Below are 22787 nucleotides of genomic sequence, written 5' to 3' on the forward strand. Positions count from 1 at the left end.
AGTACGAACTTACATGGAACAAATTTGACTTAAGATTTTAAAAAAACAACAACAACACGAAATCTGACATGCCTGACAATGAAAGGTAACAAAGACATGCAAGTCATTAACTTGCGCGCTCCAGCTCCTTCAACCAAATGAAAACAGTAGGGAAGACAGTTAGCTCAACCCTTCACAGCTCCCAAGCTAGCAAAAAAAAGTAGTCTTTTGGGGTGTTTGGGTCTGGCCCAGTCTAGTAGCAAAATGTGTGTGTGGGGGGGGGTAAAGTCACAAATAGCCGCCTGTGCATTTGTGTTCACGGATATGAATCATCGAGTTTTGGTTTGTTGGGGTTTTTTTTGCTTTTTATACCAGTCAACAGACTAGTTTCAACAGGAAGTGCACATCTGGTCTAAAGGTGCATCATCATATCATGAAGGCAAAGAAGTGGTAGTCAAAGGAGCTTGCAAAGAAAAGTGTCTGGACTTCTTTAAGTTGCTTGAAGACGTTTCACCTCTCATCCGAGAAGCTTCTTCAGTTCTAAGGTCAAATGGTGGGGAGTCCCAGATTTAAACCTAGTGGGAGTGTCCCCCCACAGAGGGACAAAAGGACCCCCTGATGATCCTGTAATCGCCTGAGCCAAGGTGTGAAACTGGGTGTGGGTCCCAATCAGCCAGAGTTTCGGGTGAGCTCATTGTGAAACCTGGCCCCATCTTATCATGTGATTTCCTGAGGTCAGATGGCCCAGGATGTGAGTGGGCGTTAAGGCGTCTGGGGAGGGAACTCAAAACTGGATTATAGATGGCAGAGAGTTGGTGTCGTAAACCACTGCCTCTGTTCAAAGATGGTTGCTCACAGTGGACATAGATGCTTCTTTCACTCCTCTTTCAAACCATCTGTCCTCTCTGTCCAAAATGTGAACATTGGCATCCTCGAAAGAGTGTCCTTTATCCTTAAGATGCAGATGGACTGCCGAGTCTTGTCCCGTGGAGGTGGCTCTTCTATGTTGTGCCATGCGCTTGTGAAGTGGCTGTTTGGTCTCTCCAATGTAGAGGTCTGGGCATTCCTCGCTGCACTGTACGGCATACACCACATTGTTAAGTCTGTGTTTTGGAGTTTTGTCTTTCGGGTGAACCAGTTTTTGTCTGAGTGTGTTGCTGGGTCTGAAGTACACCGGGATGTCATGCTTGGAGAAAACTCTCCTGAGTTTTTCTGATACACCGGCTACATAGGGGATGACAATGTTGTTGCGTCGACTGCCCACAATTTGACCTTAGAACTGAAGAAGCCTCTCGGATGAGAGGTGAAACGTCTTCAAGCAACTTAAAGAAGTCCAGATGCTTTTCTTTGCAAGCTCCTTTGACTACAATGACCTGGATGACTGAGAACCTCCACAGACACAAAGAAGTGGTAATTGTGCTACTTCAGGCCAAACCATGGGATTTCTTTTTTGTAACTTAAACGTTATTTGTAATGTGTAAACATAACCAGGTAATGTATTCTGAAATTACAAAGCATTGAGGAATCATATTTGTGTCCTCTGGCTTCTGTGAAAGGTGGCCCAGTGAATTTGCTAAGCCCATATATATATATATATACACACACACACACACACACATATATATATATATATAATAATAATATAAAAATAATATAAAATGACTACTTACAGACATTATATACACAGAGTACGTTTAGTGCGTTATTAACAAATTTATCAATACTGGAAAAACGTATCTGAAGCTGTGTGATTGTTATGATTAACAGGTGGGAGGCCTCTCCAGATCTGAGTAAATTATTTTATACAAAGGTGACATTAAAAAATCAGTAAAACAGAATAGGTGGCAACAACATAAAATGAACAAAAATCAAAAAGGAAAGGAAAATAAAAATGAGTCACCAGACTGAGCCAGGAAATCAGAGTGAAGGACAATTAAACCAACAATGTGGAAAACAGGAGAATAAAAACACATAAAACGTTTCCTTTTTAGATCTCATTTATTCCTTAATTTTCAATTAATTATTTTTCAGAGTAGTAGCTCTTGGAAAACATAAAAACAAAGAAATATAAGACAAAAACAGAGTTTGTCAACGAGCTTGCAAGTCAATATTTGGTATGACCACCTTTATTCTTCAACACAGCCGGAACTCACTTAGCAAATCTTTCTTGTAATTCCTTTAAGTAGTCTGCGGGACTAGTTCTCCAGGCTTCTTGAAGGACATTCAAAGCTCTACATTAGATGTTGTCTTTTGTCATGTTCTCTGTCAGGATGAGCCCACACTTCATCAGTAATATCTGGGCTTCAGAAAATCCATGACTGTCCACTGTGTGTTTTTGTATCATGGTGGGCTTTTACTGCACTCGCAGTGTGTTTGGGATCATTGTCATACTGAAAATCTCCCATCGTCTCCCCAGCTTCTCTTGTGATTGCCTCAGGGTGTTCTCCTTGTTGGACATCAGCTAGGAGGCTCCCAGAAGGGCATCCTAGCCAGCTTGCTCCTTTTGATGTGGAGCAGCAGCAGTTCTCTGAGCTATTCTCACTCTAAGGCTGAGCCCAGAAACTCATCATAGGAACATTTCCCCATTTACATCCATGATTCCAAACTTTTCAGTTAAAAATAATAATTTATTTGACATGAAAATAACCACATGCAGATACAGGTAGTACCTCGGCCAGAAGTCTAAGGGGATAAGTTGACTCAACAGTGACAGAACCTCCAGATCCCTTCACTGTGAAGGACTAGTGGATCAGTTCCCCCACAGTTCATTGCCCGTCTCATCAAATCATTTAATAAAGTTAGAAAAAATAACGTTTTTCTGTGATTTACAAATTTAACAAGAAAAAAAAGAGTAACAGAAAAGTCAGTGCAGTTTATGTTTCTCACCACCAGATGGAGCCAGAAGAGTGGTCCCCCCCTTTTTTCCTCTTCCTCATCATGTCATCACTTTCTCACCACATCCTCATCTTTCACTTTCTCCTTCTTCCTCCCAATTTCCGTGTCCTCCTCTTCACTGGCCCTTAGAAGAGAGCAAGAACACTAAGTGGGATAATGAGCCCAGAGAGAGACCGAGCCAGCGACAGAGGTTCTCCCACACTAATTAAAGCCGCTGGGGTCCCACTAAATGGCTGTTAAATACACACAGTTACACACTGTGATGGATCAATGCCAACTCCTTGCTACAGTCGAAAAAAATGAGGAGTGTAAAGGAGAAAAGAGGACATGATGAGCTGTACAAAAACACCTAAAGAAAAAGCTGAGTACACAAGTGGAAAACAGCATCTTTTCCAGCATTCATGTCCAGACTGGAAAATGTGCTGTGAAAGATTTTAAATGAACCTCAGACAGTATAGATAGCAGCATAACGCTGCATTTACATTTTTTAAATTTCAAAATAAAACTGCTTGTTGAAAACCCATAAAACTACTCTTCAGAAGTGAATTTCATGTCTTTGCACAGCATAAATATGAAGTAGTTTTATAAGTACAATTTCACAGTTTGTAAAGTCTTGTTTTGAAAGATACTGTACAAAAGTCTTGAGCCACCCCTCATTTCTTTACATGTTTCTTTTTGTTTAAAGTCGTCTTGAGCAGTTGTTCTCCAGGCTTTCTGGAGGTTTTCCAAAGGTCTGTCCCTTGGCTGCTTTTTCACTCATTCTCAGTCCAGTCCTTGTACACAACCACTTTCAAAAGAATGTTTTTAGTTTGATAAGCCACTAACCTATGAATTATACAAGCGTAAAAAGGGATGAACCTGTGTTGTGTCTGCACATAGGTGGCACAATGATAAAGATAAACACACGCCCCCCCCCCCCCCCCCCCCCCCATTTTATTTTATGCCCAAAGACACTTTATTTTGGTAAGGACACTATTAATGTCATTTTCCTGTTTTGTAAGGTGCGTCAGCAGAGGGCGCTCCGTGTCGTACGCTTCGGTAGCTGACACTACACTAGAAGAAGTGTAAGTGAGTAGTGAAGAGGCAGCATATGGCCCGTGCGCCGAATTAACTGATTAATCTGCCATTTCTGTTTTTCTACAGGTAAGCTGGGTGGCATATTTTATAAAAGTGACAGACAGCAGTGGCGATTGATGATAAATGTCTTGTAGTTTGCAATGTTTAGCTAAAGAACTAATTTCCAAGTTTCCAGTTGTTAGCCTATGCTAATCCAGTTATTAGACTGGACCGAAAGTCTGTGCTTTTCATACAGGTATTTTTGGGTTAAAGCCACACTTAATATGTTTTACACAATAAGAGAAAACTGCTGTATGTTCAGTTAATCAAGGGTGAATGCTATAGAAATATGTTAAATACACGTTAAAATACATGTTATGTATTTTTGTGATTTAGGCAGTTCACAAAAGTGGTGCGTGTAACTATGACACTATAAGTTTAGGAAAACTAATGTCATCTGCACTAGAAGTAGTGTAACTCAGTAGTGTGAAGAGGCAGTGTACGGCTCGTACGCTGAAAGAACTGATTAATCTGCCATTTCTCTGTTTTTCTACAGTTTTCAGTGAAAAATAAATATGTTGCATAGGAGATAAGTTGGCCCATCATTTCAGCAGTTTTAATACATAACATAAAACTTAACCAAAAAAAATGCCACAATAAACTCATAATTTGTTCCTATTTCTTGAAGAATACATGAAGAATGCCAACACGCATAAAAATAGTATTTTGCACCACCAAAGTGATTCCCAAAGAGCTGTTAGCTGCGAACCTGGAATATCTTGGCATTGTGTCCAATGTGTCCTTCAAAGAAATTTAGGAAAAAATAAAAGTGGAGGATAAAAAAAGAGGTTGTAGGCCTAAAAACAAAAAAAAAAAGTCTGCCGTTTTTTCCTGAGTACAGGGAAAAAACAACCCTCCCCCACACACAAAAAAATAAACCTGACTCAGGACCTGAGAGATGCCACTGGCCAGTGTAGGTGCCAGAGTATATGAACTGGCCAGGTAACCAACTTTTGACAGGGTACCATTTGGTTTAAGGCTACATCCACACGTATTTTTGAAAGCGCAGATTTTTCTATGCGTTTGCACCTTTCGTCCACACGTAAACGGCGTTTTCGGTCACTGAAAACGGAGATTTCTAAAAACACCTGCCAGGGTGGATATTTTCGAAAACTCAGTTTTTGCATTTACGTGTGGACGAGAAAAACTGAGAAAACGCAGCGTCTAAGGTGTGCGCCTTTTTTGACGTCACACTGTGCGCCACGTTATTGTTTCGGTGAAATGAATTTCTACAATACTGCTACGGTTAATTGTCTCTGCAGTGTTTAAATGCTTACATATACACACACAGTTACTGTCCCTCCACACACACGACTCAGTTCTGCTTCTATGCCCCAGCTTTTACTTTTTCCCACCGAGGCTTCTAGACTTCTGATTGGCCAACATTTCTGCACGGTTAGGAATATATCGCCACCTGTTGTTTTGGCATGTTCCTAGCAGCGTTTCCTTCATTTCTACGTTTACGTGTGGACATGATTATTTTTTAAAACGAAAACGGAAAATCTCAGTTTTCAAAAATACCCGTGTACGTGTGGACGTAGCCAAAGTCACTTTTCTTTTCCATTAAAAAAAACAAAGTCCTATGCATATTTACAAACATACATAATACACTCAGAGAAATATATCCACAGTTAAAGAAGTGCAAAAAGATTTATCTTCAGTTGCATTGGCAAAGCAGAACTGGATCAGTGAATGCACCACACACTAGAACACCACATTTCCATTTGTCTTGCAGTTTTTTAGTAGCGTCATCCTTTAAAACTAGTCGCACAAGCTGATGAATGACCTCTCTTTAGTTTCAAAGAGACATGAGGGTTTTTATTTTCAAAGTCTGTCCTGCACAGGCCCACCTCTTCAGGGTCCCCCTCAGTCATGCTGGTTATCATGACTGCTGCAGAAGCAATAAGCAATGTGAACCAAATAATTAAATTGTGTTTCAATGCAAATGGGGGTTTTCACTACCAAATGGTATTAATTAGTGTTGTTAGTTGAAATTTATTAGTAGAATTCACCTGAGGAGGCAAGGTGACTTTACTGGGCCCGTAGATGGCACTGCAGCTGACCTGTTCACCGAACCTTCACCAGAAATGGTCTCAGTGGAAGGAACAGCTGTCGAGAAGTTATTTCTAAGGAAGAGAAACAGGGAGAGAAGGCTGAGGTATGTAATGCATGTTACCCAAGGGCCGGACTGAAAATGACAGGTAACGGGTCTTACAGGAGGGAATTTGTTTTCTCCCCAACAAACACAACAATGTCGATGAAATGTTTTGCATCGTCAAAGGCACCTGCGGGTGTCTTTGGTTTCATTCTATAATACTGGACTTATTTTTATTTTTCTACAAGGTTTGAACTTTGAGAGTGTTTAAACAAGAGAGAAAAGTGTGAAAATGTTCATGCCTGTCTGAGAAAAGTGTGTAAAGCGTGTAGTGAGGGGTTTGAGAGTCTTCAAACATCTATAATAACTGTAAAAAATAAAGTTGGCTACTTCGCGGATTTCACCTGTCGCGGGTTATTTTTAGAACGCAAGTCCCGCGATAAACAAGGGACCACCGTGTATCGTTGCTATACTTTATGGAGTACATGGTTTGAGTCGGCATATTAGTCAGTAGTGTTGGGGATTGTTCCACGTTGATAAAATAATGAATGCAAAAACATAAAGTGAGATTTTGATCCACCATGCAATGTTTGGAAAGCATCTGATTGGATTAATTTTGCAGCATGACACGCTGCCAATGCAGCAAAAGCATACCTGGATAAAAAAAATAAAAAAAACCAGACAGTGGGACGCTATCAGTCAAATTTCATAAGGCTGCCAACCTATTGCACGCAATGGCGGCGCCATCTTACCCTCCGACCATACATACATTACACAAAACATCACATGGGGAAGACAGATCAGAGAGGTATAACAATGGAAAAATGCACCACATGAGGAAAGATAAGGAGAAAAAAATAACTCCCCCCAGACTGAGCTCCAACAGGGAGATTTTTTTTGGAGTCTTGCGTGGTGAGCGTCATTATTACCTCATTATTACACATAATTTATGGACATCTATGTTCTACTTCTTTCTGTGTGCAGATGGAATGGGTTGTAGCTGACTTTGGTGAGAATTTCATGTCAATAGCAACTTTAGAAATATATTTTCTTCAATACTTTTTTAACCTGCTGTAATTCCTAATTTCCTATCAGCAAATAAAGAAGCGAAGAGTGGATCAAGACTTTTTGTACAATAGTGCAGTTATTATTATGATTTTTGTTTGGATTTGGTCATTTTCAGCATACCATGTCTTTTGCACCTCAACCCTGTGCAGAATTTTATTCACGTCAGAGTTTTAAAGACTTTGTTTTTTGTTTTTTGCATAAGCACGAAGTGGTTCTTAAAGCTCTAGATGTGCCTTTAGATTTGTCATCTCTTTTTGTGTAATGGCGTTCCTTTTGCATGGTGTTTGTTTGTTTAGATTTCTGACAGATTTAAGGAAAGCTGCTTTATTTGCAGATTTGCAACAGACTGTAATAAACATCAATCATTCATGTCACAGCTGTTTATCACGAGATTAATGGGCTGAAAACTCTGCTGAGAGAAAAGTGCCCTCCTCTATCACTCAACCCGTCTCTATCTGTCAGGCCACGCCCACATTCTAGAACACTGGTGGTGGGCCATTGTTAGCGCTGTTGCTAGGCAACACGGAACACTGTCGTCAGGGACAACCAGCCTTTCAGTCTTTCTCTCTTTTTCTGATAGCAACACCATTACTGAGATGAGAAGCCCACGCGCACACATAGACACTCTTAGACACACACTCAGCTTCCATCTTGTGGCAGCAGTACACTGGCAGAGAATTTCACACAAACACAAGAAAACATATTGTTCATTTTCATGCCTGCCTGCTCTCACTCTCCCCCTCCCCTCCAGCTCTCTCACTCTCCCTCTCACACACATCATTACAAACAATACTGTATGATGCAATCACCTGACATCCACTGCGTGTCTGTCACACACTCGCAGCTAATCTTTGAAATGCTTTATTATAATTCAGCACATGAGGAGGTCACAGAGACAGAATACATGAGGAGGAGGACACACATACTAAACAAACGCCCCCTTCCTCCCTCAAACCCCCCGTCAACACCTTCGACACCTCAGCCAACCTGAGAAAAAGGGGATGTTTGATTCTGACAATGAAGCAACGGAACATTTTCCTCCAAAAATAAATTAGACAGGCTTACGTCAAAATAAAAGTAATCTGTATTTCCAACACGTCGGCAGGTGCAGAAACTTCAACACACTGATGGTAGTAACTGAAACCAGCCACAAACAAACTAATAGGAATCATTCAGCAGGAAACCTGAATCTTTGTACAAATTTAACACCAAATCATCTAGTAATTATCAAGACATTTTCTTTGAAGTTGAAATTCTGACCTACTAGTGGTGCAGTCTGTTATGGACGTGAACGTCCAAATAAAACATTTAAAATATTTTACTGCCAGTTTCTATTACAAGAAGCTGTCGCCAGATTTGTCAGGTACAGATTTGTCAACATGTCAGAGCAAGCAATCATGATGGCATCACACTCATATATTTATGGAATAATAGGAGGATGCATTGAGCATAAAGCTACATGGCTATATGCTGATGATGTCAGATTATTTGCAACAAATTAACACAAATATGTGCTCTTTGAAATAATTAAAAATTAATAAAGATTTTCTTTATTAAATCTGAATTTTTGGGCTTGCTGTCTGTGGAACAAAAGGATCAGGTTGTGGTTACTATTTTTTGTCTTCTGTTATTTCTTCTTTCTGGTCAAAATTCAACAAATATAGTGTTAGAAAATATAGTTCAGTATTTGTGTTTCACCTAAAGACCACTTTGTCGAAGTACTGATCAGCTACACAGGACCATAGTATAAAATACGGATGTATTTTCAGGTTGGAAAAATGAAGCCAATGCCCAACTACCTAAACACTGCAATTTATCTGAAAGCCACTAGATGGTGGTAGCTAGGGTTGCAGAAAGACTTACGGTCCCGTTGAAGTTTCTTATATGATGTTATGCACACTTTGCTCGAGAGTTGTCTTCAGTGTTGGATGTGATACAACCAATTTTGCTGTATTGGTAGCTAAGGAAATTTGTTTTTCCCAACTAGTTGGTAGTGGTTCCTCAATGTTTCTGCTGCACACTGGGTGTAATCTGTTGCAAAAAAAAAGATCCACCACCAAAAACCTCCTGATGTTAAATTTGGTTGCTACCAAATTCCACAGTTGACTAAAGTTTTTCATGTTTGTTTGCAAATACTTGCTAACTGCTAGGCTGCTAGGGTAGTAAAACTTGAAAAAGTTTGAAGCAAACCAGAAAGGGAGAATGTTTGCCTCTAAAGTAAAAGTTCGGTTTCGTGAAGGCAAATAGTATCCAGTTCCAGTTTGCATCCTTCTTTTCAGTTTACTTGTAGCTCGGACGGTAACTGACTACTGTTTGTAGACAAGTCTGTCACATTCATCCAAATTATGACCACTGCAATCTGCCAGTGACCAAAGCAATCACAAGGAAGTTTTCGCTAACCATCAGGTTGCCATCAGGTCACTGAACCATTTGTAGACAAGCGTGACTGGGGATTTAGAAATAATTTTCCCAGGATTTCAAAAACCAGTGGATGACATTACACTATCTACATCCACTTTTTTATAGTGTCTGGCTGGAATCACATTTATGTATTTCAGGGGTTAATATTCTCCTTTCTTATTTACAAATCACTTATCTACTGAGTAGATAAATGATGAAGTAATAAGAGTGTGTTATAATGAAAATCTTCTAAACGTTATGTGATCCAACCCAGAAAACATGTGAAATGGCTAACATTCTTGACTGTTTCCAGATACACCATATGGACAAAAGTGCTGGGCCACACTTCCTAATCAGTAAATTCAGGTTTTTTCAGTTCCATTGCCACAGGTGTATAAAATCAAGCACTTAGCCATGCAGCGTCTCTCCACAAACATTTTAAACATTACAAAGAGTAGGCCTCTAGCATCAGCAAAATACAGCACCAGAAGCTTCATGGCATGGGTTTCCATGGTCGAGCAGCTCCTAATGTGTGGTTGGCCCAGTACTTTCATCCATATAGCATATCAAAGGTCTGCTGATGGCAGATTGCTCAACATTCGTGAAGATAATATTTTAAAATAAGACTTTAAGAAGGCTATGGATTCTGCCGTCCAATCATTTTATAAGACAAATTATTGTTAACAGTAATAAAGATTTTTGTGCACAAAGTCTCATAGGGCATGTTATCAATGGCCTACAGACGTGTTGGAAATCACATTATTTTTTCTGTGTGTGTGGAATGTTCTGATTTGATCTTTTAGTTCAGTTCAGTTCCTTTTAGTCCCAGAGTTATACTCAGAACCTCAGAGCTCTCCAGATGATCCAAAGGCGAGTCCCTGTGCCACAAATAAACTGCAGGTGAGTTCTTCTGTTCTGGATCCTACTGGTCACCATGTGTGGTACAATATGCCCAGATACAAGTACAAGGAAACTGGTTCTGAACTCTCTTGGAGGTCCTGGCAGGGGTCTCATAGATATGAACTTTAGAGATCTGAATATTCAGGACTGGAGGTGTAACTTGAGAGCAATTTTTCTGATCCATACTTCTCTAAAAATGCATCTTGCCATTTTAAGCTTTTAGTGAAGACAGGAATTTCAAACCTTCAACTGCCACCTTTTAATCAAATGTAAAAAAAAAAATGCAACAAAGTGAGTTTTGTGTTCAGTCTACTGTAGTTCATATAAACCAGAAGTGTGACTGCACCCTGAGAACTTTCCATTAAATCTAGACAAATAAAATAAATTCAGACATTTCACGACTCATTTAGACAGCAGAGTACACTTGCAAATACAAAATCTAAACACCAGATTCCACAAGAGGCAGATCAGCTCCGGACCATCTAGAGAGTTAAGAAGCAGATCATGCCGTACCAACATGAACAGAGCCCAATAAGAATCAATCAAGGTGCCTTTAATGTTCTTGAGGAGGAGGTAGACAGAAGAGACAGATAACAGTGATGTGGTAGTCCTACTGTGGTGAAGTTGTAGTCCTTAATAACAGTCCTGAATCACGTCCTGCTGAGGTCAGTTTGTATCCTCTCTGTGGTGGTTTTTTTTCCCTTTGAGGTTAACGTGTCATCCGGTTTTGGTCAGACTGTAATTGTTTCTGTGGTTAAGTCCTGATTCTTCCTGGTTTGGCTACAATGGGGTTTGTGGTTTGCTAGGAGGAGGAAGAAGAAGAGGAAGCAGGTGACAGTTTTATCACAGATTGTGAAGGCTGTACACAAACATACATAATCTGTGCCATGATCACAAACTATATACCATATATACGGCTTCTGTTCACATTATCGGACATCTCAAGACAGCAAGACTACAGCTGACTACAGCTGACCAAAATTATACTAAAATCAAAAAGTGCAACTGTGAGAGAGCAGAATGTGGAAGAATTAAAGCTCAAAGGTCAGATCAGGAGTTCTACTACCATGCTAGTTGATATTATGGCAAAAAGTGTGTTGTGCACCCTGAGTTCACTCTCAGGTGTCAGGCTGCCAATGCAGAGTTCTGCTCCAACATCCCGAGGCAGGGTCCTGAGGGGTTAGAGGATGACTTCCACTATGCAACCTAAGCCATGTTGGGCTACACATGAATTTGAACAACCTGAAAGGAAGAGTAGCCAATTTAATTAGATATAGTTATTTTTTCTATTTACTTCGAACTTTCAGACAATCAGCTTTTCACTGGTAATGTCTTGGATGTTTATGTGAACACCGCTTACATACCTTAAAGATATGTTATTCATAAAAGAAATCCAGATTAAGGAGTTTGGACCTTGACCCAGAACAAGAACAGTCTTCTATAAAAGCACGTCAGCACGATGCTTCAGTGGTAAGCCCTGTTGCATGTTCTCCCCATGTTTGAACAGCTTTTCTCTGAGAGCTATGGTTTTGTCATAATTGCCATAACTGAAAACCAGGCTAGACTTATGCTCCCTGTTTAGGATAAGGGCACTCACAAAATCCAGGAAGCCAGAAAGAGATGTTTGATCTCAATTGTTTTACTTCCTGGTAATATAAGTGTTATGGAAAAAGAAAAAAAAAGTTGCTACATTGCACAGTACACAAAGCATTCTTGCAATAATGTTACTATTAACATAATACTTTTTTCTATTAGCAAAATATGTTTGTCAGCAAGATTGCTGAATTTCATGAAATCTGTTAACTGGTTTACATTTGGTACTAAAGTTTGTATAATTTCTTATATTTACTGAAGATTATTATTTCCAGATAGCTCTTTCCTGTGGGTGGTCAGTCAGAGGTGAGGTAATGTTAGCTACATGATTTTCCTACTGTCAGGGGGATTACAGTGAGAGTAATCCATTATCATTAGTTTAACAGGACCAAACTGGCATATATTGTTATTTCAGAATGATGTCTATAAGTAACAACAGGAAATCCTAGGCTACAAACTGGGCTTTTCTTCTTCTGGGAGAGACTACCTTCCTTTGGTGTGGACTTTGGGCTTTGTGACTTGATGGACCTTTACAGAAAAGCTACATAACACATTAGAGGAAATAGATAAAACGGTCACAATGTTGGCACTTAAAATGATTTATATGTAATTAATACATGTTTATGCGAATGAGATTGTCAAGACTGTTCTGGAACTTACAAAAACACTGCTTTGATTGCCTTTTTCCATCCTTTTTTTTCTTTTATTTTCAGACATTTTTAAATCAAGGCTACATGAGGTACACCAGGCTAAGGTAAACTTCATGTTGAGGTCCATACTGGGATCTGAAATGGATAATCTACCTTATTGATAACACCACCCGCTTTTGCCAGAGCAATCACGTGACCAGAACATCTGGCCAAAACATCTGGTCAAGCTTACAAAGAAGCCCAACTTCCCAAATCTAACATCTACTGTTGAAAGCAGGTACAGAACACTCTCTCTGCTGTTGGCTTATTGATCTTTGATGTCATGCCTCTATTTTCTGTTTTTCGGGGTCAGGTTGCATTGATAGCAAATTATGCAGGGTATTATTCTCCCAATGTCTGCAACATTTTTCAGTTACCCGTGGGAGTTCCCAGTTTTCTCTTGGCTGAAATGGGATCTACAATCTGCATGGCTCCTTCAAGCTTGGATTGTACTGGAACCTTCCAAAGAACTGCTAAAAGTAGAGGTACAGGGCAATACTCTTGCATTTTCACTAGTAGATGTCAGATTTCATATACCCTCAAAGATGTAGTTTTGATACAATTTCATGTAATTTTAAGAACAGCCTAGCTACAGACATAGTGGCAGCTTTGTTCCAGCACTAGTCTTTGAATTGATTGCAACTCTATGAGTAAGCCGTAAGAGAACCGTTAATGTTTCGATATTCATCCAGTCAAGCTTGCAATGGAACAACCTGAGCTTTTCGAAATTTTTATGTAATAGATTAGAGCTACAGAATTTATAGATTATTTTTATGTGGCTACTTAGCGGCCTATCCTTTCAATAGTCAAGGCCTGAACTGTTTGTTAAGAAAAGCAAATAGGAGAAGTGATAGACAATTTAGAGGTCTGGAACAAGTTTGTTTAGCCAGTACAAATACAGACTAGTATCTGTTCTAGCGAGTTAGCTTGCTATGGTCTGGACATTCTGTGTGCGCCTTTTTAAGAATTGATTTATAAATTTACCTTTACACAATCTTGGGAAAAACATGCAATTATGGCATCACCACATCAATTGGCCAAGTCCGGTTGCCTGTGACCAAACTGCCCCCTCTTCCTCTCCTTCTGTCTAGCTACTCCCTGTTCCAGCTGAGGTGGGATTTATAGTCTCAAACTGTCATCCATACAGTATGAAATTGTAATCCTGTCGCAGAGAATCAATTTCAGTTCCAGAGGTTGTAGTCCTTTTGCTGATTTTGCAGTCCGTGTGATGGTGACTTCCTGCTAGGCCTCCAGATTTTGGTTCTGTTGGCGGAGGGAAGGCTAGAAGAACCAACGAAATGCCTCACTGGCTGGGACAGAGGGAGGCCGCTAAGAATAGGAGACAAAATGTGGCGTGAGACAGAAGAAAACTGACAGTAAAATCGAAATGACAAATTAAATACACACCTAAATGTCTGTTTTCTACTATTTCTTTCCTGAATCTTAGTCTTTTACCTTTGACTTTTTTTCAGTTAAATTGTAAATATTGGATCACATCAACATCAGCGCTGGCTTGCAGTTTCTGCTGTGTTTCTTGAACCGTTTGTGTGGGTAAACACATCCGCAGTGATGCAGGCTGTAGATCAAAGTCGGTCTGCTGCGACTATACTCTGCCTTCCTCTGAAAAGCTGCCAGCAAAACTTCATAGAGTCAATATAGATTTTCTGTCTTGTCACCTTGTGATAAAGTTTAATTTCATTATAATTTAGGGTTTGGGATATAAATTAACTTTGAAAAATTAACAGCAGATCTCTTTGACTGTGTGGATACACAAACTATCACTGGTTTAGTTTAATACTGAGATAATCTTAAAAAAGAGGGTTTGTCGAAAGTAGAGCCACCAGTCACAAAGTAAAGTATTCATCTGTAAAGGGAAAGCATGTAAAAACAAGTTCTTTAATATAAATTAAAAGGTGACCCCAATAATGAAGCAGTCCCCAGCATTTTTGGGGGTGTGGCCTCTTTGAGAGATGGTTGGCGACATAGGTTCAGCTCCGCTACATTTGGACTGTTTGATCTCTTTGAGCCTTTTGGAGGATTTTATTGCAATTATCTGATGATTAATATAGTCGTAATAGACTAATATATTTCAATGCAACTTTTCCTGTTGCTTTCGATCTTTTAATAAGATAGTAAGATAATAAGTTTATTTTATGGTCCATGAAATAGTCTTTATACACCTCTGTACAGCTGCAATTCTGTATGGTGAGTGGTCTGTGGTTTTCAGTAGGGATACATTGTAGATTGACAGAGCCATATGTGACAATTTCGCTATTTTTAACCAACTATGACACATGTACTCTTCTTCTGTGCGAAACTGAAAAATATGTTTAAGAAAAAAACCTGAAAGACAAAAATGTTACTTCTCAGAATATACTACCACTTCATTTCCTTTATGGTGGTTTCCATCATATTCAACAAAATATGAGCTCAGTATTAAACTGGCTAAGTTTCATGTGACTATAATAAAATGCTTTCCCTTCATATGCTCTGGGTAAAAGAAGGCGTAGAAAAGTGCAGAACCAGTCAAAATGTGGGAGGTTTTTGTAAGATGTTTAAGATGTTGTGCAGTCTCACTTAAAGCATAATTTTTCAACCTGCATAATTGTTACATTGCTGTGATTTTTTTTTCTTTTTTAATCTTTGATGGGATTTTTTCACAGTTCTCCCATTCCTGGTGAACTCCTGTTGCTCCTGTCCTATTCTGACCTACTTGTCAACCAATTAGCATTTGGCAGATGCAAATGTCATATGGTAGCAATCTGTAGTTAGGACTTTGGAGGCCAGGATGGGAGCACGTCTGTGGTGGAAAACCCTTCTCTGCTCACTCCGTGAATAGAAAAATGTTTGAAGTGAAACCGAGTGTGAAAAACAATGAAAAGTTTCCACCACTGCCATGATCTCTCTTTGTATTTTATAACTTCACTCTTCTCTTTGGCTGGCTAACGGACCAACAACAAAACAAGCAAGAATGGCCCACAGACCAGTTGTACCACTTATTAGTACACTGGCGCCACTGCAGGTAGAAAGGGCCATCCTTAGACTCGAACCATAAATTCTGCGTAATGAGCGACATGTGGTCACCCTACCTGCTAAGAGTTGACCATCAAAGAAGTCAGTGCTTCAGCTTTGGTCAGTGACACTCACTAATTAGCACAGTTAACTGAATACTCAATTACATCATCTCATCCAAATATGGTCACTTCTAGCTCCCCAACCGCCAACATGACGATGGACATGAAGTTGAAATTAAGGCTTCAAAACTGGACTTTTTAAAAGTGACGATGCCTACATATGCGGGGTATGATATCCTTGCATATGTTGCATCGAGTGCACTGAAATCAGCTTTGACTGGTTTTGAAATCACTTTGAAGTTAGTGGCCAGTTTGCTCTGGGCTCTGACAGGTTATCCTGCTGCAGAGAAAGGTGGAGAAAACTACCCAGGGTGCTTTGCTGTTCATCTCACAGAGTAAACTTGGTGCCAGGCTGAGAGTTTGTCAGGTCGACATCAAAGAGAGCGGAAAGAATGAGGCAAGAGTGTGAAACCACCTGCTGACACACACACACAGAGAGAGAGAGTTGCCCTCACAAACATTCACATACTTTGTAACACACACACACACACATGCCGCTGTCACTTGCCGTTAGCCTCCACAGGTCCAATTAGCGTGTAATTGAGGAAGATTATGGCTGCTAATTCACTCTCTTCCCATCACACACACACACACTCAGTGTTTCAGCGCGTGTCCTCACAGCACATGTGTGCAGATGAGGGAATAATTAGTGATAGTTTGTAGCGATTCCCACAGGAAGTGTGTGTGTGTGTGTGTGTGTGTGAGAGAGAGAAAGGGAGAGAGATATATAGAGTCATCAGTGAGGTCGAATGCTGGTGTCAAAGAATTATTGATCGCCACTAATTCTTATTGCGCTCACACGCTCTTATACACACGCACGCACACAGCAGTGGTAGATCACATAAATATTCGCCGTTCCCTCCCTCTCGCCCGGCCGCTTTATCACCGTGAATCAGTGTTGGTGTGTGTGTGTGTGTCTGCTGGCGGCTTGCCAGACCTCAGCAGGGACCGAGCTCTCGCTTTTCACCACCCACCATCTGCACAGCACTCACACATACACACTCAGCAGGGTGAGCGATGCCTTCCAGCTCGAGCATCACTGCCAGTGATCTGGGTTAAGTGAGCCAGGACACACACACACACACCGAGACACACACGCACACATACACAGAAGACACATACACACAGACAGAGATGCGCACACACACAGAAGAAAGAGAAGATGAGACATACATTTGCTAACGTCCAGCCAATGCTGTGCGTGTGCCCGTGTGTATGCGTGCGTGTGCGTGCATGAACTCACCTCCAGCACCCCCCCTCCTCCCCCCGGCTTCTTCTTCAGCTCCTCGCACTTCCTGAACTTGCAGATCTGGTGACCCGTCTTCCTGTTGCGGCACGATGAGCAGACGCCACAGTTGATGAGCCGCCTGCACGGCCCGCACACGCCACACCGCTTCCTCTTTCTTTTAGCCACCGTCCCGGATGACGAAGATGATGATGACGACAGGGAAACGGCCGCCGCTGTCACGCCTGATGATGGGGGCGAGGAGGAGGAGGGGCAGGGGGAGGAGTTGGCATGCTGCTGGCAGTCTGTTAGCGCCCGCTGGCCGCCTGTCATCTGAAAGGCGCTGCTAGCGTCTGAGATCCCGCCCCCTGCTGACCCCATCGCCATAACAATGACCCCGGGAGGTAGTCCCAGCCCCCCCAGGAAGCTGCCACCCATAACCCCTCCTCCGTTGCAGCTGCCACCCTCTGATAGGCCTATCATGTCCGCGTGGGTGTGTCCCTGCTTGTTCATGACGCCACAGTCTGTTCCGCCACTGTATCCAGGAAGGAAGTTCCCGTTGCTTGATGCCATGGCGTGATGGTGTGCCGTTCCCTGTGAAACAGGAAGTGAGGCAGTGTGTCCGTGTTTCTCAGCCCCTCCACCGTCACTGCTCCCACCACCTCCTCCCCCTCCCGACCCACTGCTGCTGCTCTGGTGCATGCTGGTACTATGGGGGTGCGAGGAGGTCATGTGACCCGGCGTCGCAGAGGGGTGATGATGATGGTGGGGGTGGTGCGTCGGCGTGGCCGCCACGGGTTTAGGTCGGCCCCAGAACATTGCCGCCGGGTGGTTCATGTTCATGTTCATGTTGTCGTGGCAACCCCAGGGCGTCGTCGCCATAGCCCCAAGCCTGGCAGCGGTGGGAGGGAAGATGGGGGCAGCCGCGGCCAAGCGGGCGGCCAGTTTGGCTGACTGAGGGAAGTTTGTAACGTTCATGTTCATGTTGACGTTGGTCTTGTAGAAACTGGCGATGGAGGAGCGGTAACGATCCATTTCTGTAGTGTAGTCCAGCATGGGAGCCAGGCCCGACACCTGCAGGACATAGCACCAATCACTGTTATCAATACCAGCCATAATCAATTTAAAAAAGCACACGGATAAAGTGGCTTTACAGGGAGGCTGGTGGGCAGAGCTGTCTTCATGGAGCAAAATACAAAGGACAGAGCGGTTCACCTGTTAATGGAGCCTCAAATATCAGCAAACACCAAGGCGACAGAGTTGATACTATGCCTAATGACGACTGCTAAAAGCTGGCTACACACCAACAAGTCCACCTCTGAATTGCCCAACAAAACCAAAATGAAGGTGTTGGAGTGGCCTAGCCAAAGTCCCGATTGAGCTGCTGTGGCATGACCTTAAACAGGCTGCTCATGCTTGAAAACATTCCAGTGTGGCTGAATTAAAACAATGCTGCAGAGTAAAAGTAGGCCAAAATTCCTCCACCATGACACGAAAGACTCATTGGCATTGCAATCGCTGGTGCCAAGGGCAGAACAACCAAGCACTGTTTAGAGCAGGGGTCCCCAATCCCAGTCCACGAGGGCCGGTGTCCCTGCAGGTTTTAGATATGTCCTTGTTCCATCACAGCTGATTTAAATGGATAAATTACCTTCTCAACATGTCTTGAAGTTCTCCAGAGGCCTGGTAATGAACTAATCATGTGATTCAGGTGCGTTGACCCAGGGTGATATCGAAAACCTGCAGGGACACCGGCCCTCGCGGACTGGGATTGGGGACCCCTGGTTTAGAGAACAATTACTTTTCACAAAGGACCTAGTGGGTTTGGATAGCTTTTTTCCTTAATAAATGAAACCATCATTTAAAAACTGTGTTTTGTATTTACTCAGGCTATCTTTGTCTAATATTGACATTAAATCTAAACGATTTACCGAATTTCCCGGAGGGATTAATAAAGTTTTATCTAATCGAATCTAAAAAAAAAAATCCAAGACAAATATGCAACTTGCTACAAAATCTGGAAGGGAGCAAATACTGTTGCACAGATCTGTTCCACGTTTTCCTTCCTTCACAGCTCACAAAGAAATATCCGCTGTATTCACCAGTGCAGTTTTATTCATCTCTATTATTTGCCTACAAACATTCGTTCATAAGAGCCAATCTAAGAACTACTTCATTCCAAAGTACAACTCTTAATGAACAGTACCACATTCTTTCTTTGTAGTAAATCCATTTTTGCCTAGACTTCGTCTGTCGTCTCACTGCAGGAAACATCTATTTTGCAGTTGGTCTGACCACACCGTCGCTGTATTCTCTGGAGCAGAGTGACAAGAAGGAAACTGAAAAGTAAAAGTTCTGTAAATGTGAGCATTAATTAAGCTGGCAGTCCCCCCCTAGCTGTGAAAATGTGGGGGTCATTTTCACAGCTAATGGATCAATCCTTAAAAGGCTTGTTTCGTTCTTTGAAAGTAACGCAGTGGATTGGACTAATGAGAAAGCGTATTGACCGAACAATCGACCAGCTGACCCTGAGATCGGCGCCCTCGCAGCAGAGCAGCGGTGGGTTCTGTAATTGATGCCTACCTGGATGATCTAATTGAGTTTTTGGCAATGACCCGAGGCCAGTTTCAACAGGAACCTTCTAAATTTAATTTGATTTAACCTTCGCTTCTCCCGCTGCTTCTCCAGCCCTGCACTGGGAGACCAACATGGATGCAAAAGTTTACACGTCAACTCACCTGTCCCTGTCCGCCGTAGCCATGGTGATTCGGGTGATGGTGCGAGGGGGCTGAGCTTCTCTGGAGCATCGAGGAGAGGTCACTGTCCACACACACGCCACTCGTCATGCCCGACATGACCTCACGCACACATATACATACAAGCGCACACACACACTCACTCACACACACTCAGGTGGGCTTTGTTGCACAGGAAGCTAGTTAGTTCTGCGTGGTCGCCACGTTTTGCTCTGAAAGTAAAAAGAAAAGGCAGGTGAAGGCGCTGCATTCAATAAAGAAAACCCTCACTCTTGTGGATCATCTTTTTCAGGCTCAGCAACAAGATTTTCTGTGGTTTTAGTCCCACAAATGATCTACAGAGAGTATTTTAATGGAGCTGATTGATTGGTCAGTTAAGTCGGCAGGCCATTACCCTCAGTTATTCACGTCTAATCTGAAAGTAAACCCAGAAAGTAAAGCTGTCAGAGGACATGAAAGACCGACTATCCTGTGACAGCAAGCGAGAGGAAATCCCTTAAGCCTGCATTTCCTCTGAGGTTCAGCAGGGGGCGACTGCTCATAGCTGCAAAAAGAAGTCTAACTGTGTAGAAGTCTGATTCTAACTCGATGTCTGACCTCGGCTAATGCTTTCCTAATGAATTTAGGAAATTTTAGGAAATTTAGTCGAGAATAAGCTCTCCTCAAATCATCGCATCAACAGCTCACTTGGTTTCAAAAACCATAATGGCAGCGCACAAAACGCTCCAACAAACTACCTGGTGACATCACGGTGGCTACGTCTTATCTTTTATATGGAGATGGCGATGACACAACGCTGCAAACAAAAGAGGAAACAAAGAACAAGCTGCCATCTTCTTCGTCTTCCTTTGTGGAATTCCCTTTTCCTCAGGTGATGACGTGCCCCTGAGCAAGCAAGCGCCGAATCCCCACCAGGGACACCACAACATCTGACATCGAGTGAACCGAGGCCGCTATTTGTAGCTCGTCAGCGTCGGTTTCAAGGCCAGGTCGTGACCCCAGTGCTTCCACGGAGGGCACTCAATAGGCAAAAAAGTTCACGTAAGGCAGATCTCAGGTCCAAGCAGAGGCCTCGAAATATCAGAAAGGGTGGAATAATCTGATTATAAGTGACCTCTGACCTCTCGGTGTGCACACGCACAAACTCACACACACACAAATGGTTAAGTCCAACTGTAAAGGAGTCATTGTCGTTTGTGAGCGTGTGCAGAATAAACGGGCTGCAAATGTGTGCGCTTGAAAATGTGTGTGCGTGGAGAAAGAAAGAGACTGAAATTGTGTCCCTGTGTGTGTGTGTGTGTGTGTGTGTGTGTCTATGTGAAAAGAATTGAATGTGCGCAGCCTCAAATGTGTGTGTGCGTCCGTGCGCTCTGCTCTGCGTGCGTGTGCGCAGCCAGTGTGTGCGTCAAGCCTGTGTGTGTGTGTCTCCCCCCCCCTTCCTCACCACCACCACTCTCCCACTCCCCCGAGGCGTAACTAATTACCCTGTCTGGTCAACCGGGCTGGCGCGAGCTCCGACAGAAGGTCATGGTGGCCACCGGCCGCGAGGGGGGAAAACGGCTCTCCCACGCGACACATTAACACCTCCCCTCCTTCCTCCCCCCCCCTCCCCCGGCACAGCACGAGAAAGGAAAAGGAAGGAGGGAAGGGAGGGGAAGAAGGAGGAGAGGGAGGGGGGAGGGTGAGTGTTGGGGGGGAGGGGGGTCAATCAAAAAAAAAAAAAAATAGCCAGACTCGATAACGAGCGGTAAATACCGTGAACACAGCATGCAGTCCGACAGAGAGAGGAGGAGTAAACGAGAAGATGGACGGCGCTTGCTGCTGCTGCTACTTACCGGGCCCGCGAGGAGGAGGAGGTGGTGGAGGAAGAGGGTGATGAGAAGAAGAGGAGGAAGGAGGAGAAGAGGAAGAAGACCGTCTGGGAATTAGCCCGCCACGGATCATGGCTGGCGGGAAGGAGACAGAGAGAGAGAGGAAAGGAGAGGAGAGGAGGGGTAGGGGGGAGAAAGGAGCACCGGGAGGGATTTGTCGGTCTGTTGGTACCGAGGAGAGGAGGAGGAGGAGGAATGGAGGGGGGGAGGAGGAGGAGGAGGGGGGGGGTAACGGATAACGGGGGGCGGATGGATAATCACCTGGGCTTGGCACAAGCCAGTGCGAGGCAGGGAGAGAGAGACACACACAGAGAGAGAGAGAGAGAGGCGTTAAATTAGCCCGGGTGAGGCGAGGAGGAAGCAGCTCTGTGGAGACCCTGCAGGGGTGGGAAAAAGAGACGAGCTCGAGGAAAGGAAAAAAAACGGCACCATGGGAAGAAAGGAGAAGGACGGGGGAGAGGGAGGGGGTGGGGGGTGATGAATAATGGCGGAGGTTATGAACGGATACGTGCGTCGCTCTTGCGACAGAGTGAAGGGAGCGAGGGAGGGGGGAGGGTGGTGGCAGGGGGTACACACAACGCTGATGTTCAGTAACAGGGAGGGGAGGTGTGTGTGTGTGTGGTGGCTTGTGCCCTCCGCCGTGTCTCCTGTTGTCAGCGGCGCCCGTGGCGACGTGCCGTGGCGTGTGCGCAGCGTGAACGGTCTGATTGGCACTGAGGCGAGGTGAGGCGAAAACAGGAGGCGCGAGACCCTGCAGATGATTGGCTGCCTGCCGGTAACAGAGAGAGAGATGGAGAGACCTTCGAAACCACACGGAGAGAGAGAGCTGAGCGAGGAAACACTGAATGAATTTACTCGCTATTTTTGTGACAGTGTGGATGATTTTAACTGAGTCCTGTGACTTTGTTGGATTGCTGTTGTATTATTAGTGCGATTGTTTACTACATTTTTGTTAATGTGGACTTGTTGGACCCAGATGTGCCCACATTTAAAGAGGTCGGAGGGTAAAGTTTTCAGAATGTTGTGGTCGTTACTCAAAAAGTTTAAAGCGTTAAACATTACTTGT

General features: G+C 43.1%; 1 protein-coding gene across 2 annotated transcripts; it reads right to left on the bottom strand.

Moving 5' to 3' along the window:
* Positions 1-6831: 6831 nt before the first annotated feature.
* On the bottom strand, positions 6832-21894 carry LOC102783385 (uncharacterized). Of its 2 annotated transcripts, none has more exons than XM_006809565.3 (4): positions 21686-21894; positions 19833-20062; positions 17113-18168; positions 6832-14064 (listed from the first exon to the last, which is right to left on the bottom strand). In XM_006809565.3, exons 2-4 carry the CDS (start codon positions 19947-19949, stop codon positions 14017-14019), a joined length of 1221 nt encoding a protein of 406 aa, XP_006809628.2. In that variant the 5' UTR covers positions 19950-20062; positions 21686-21894; the 3' UTR covers positions 6832-14016. The 2 variants fall into 2 exon arrangements, with proteins under 2 accessions (XP_006809628.2, XP_006809627.2); XM_006809564.3 differs by lacking the exon at positions 21686-21894 and adding an exon at positions 20588-21447.
* Between the last annotated feature and the right edge of the window lie 893 nt (positions 21895-22787).

The sequence above is a fragment of the Neolamprologus brichardi genome, chromosome 3, assembly GCF_056152115.1.
Source record: "Neolamprologus brichardi isolate AB-2024 chromosome 3, ASM5615211v1, whole genome shotgun sequence".
NCBI classification, from domain to species: domain Eukaryota; kingdom Metazoa; phylum Chordata; class Actinopteri; order Cichliformes; family Cichlidae; genus Neolamprologus; species Neolamprologus brichardi.

Coding starts and splice junctions, on each gene's coding strand:
- LOC102783385 (XM_006809565.3), bottom strand. CDS start 19,949: ATGTCGGGCATGACGAGTGGCGTGTGTGTGGACAGTGACCTCTCCTCG. Junction 18,169..19,832: donor GCTACGGCGGACAGGGACAG/GTGAGTTGACGT, acceptor TATGTCCTGCAG/GTGTCGGGCCTGGCTCCCAT. Junction 14,065..17,112: donor GAGGAGGGGGGGTGCTGGAG/GTGAGTTCATGC, acceptor TCCTATTCTTAG/CGGCCTCCCTCTGTCCCAGC.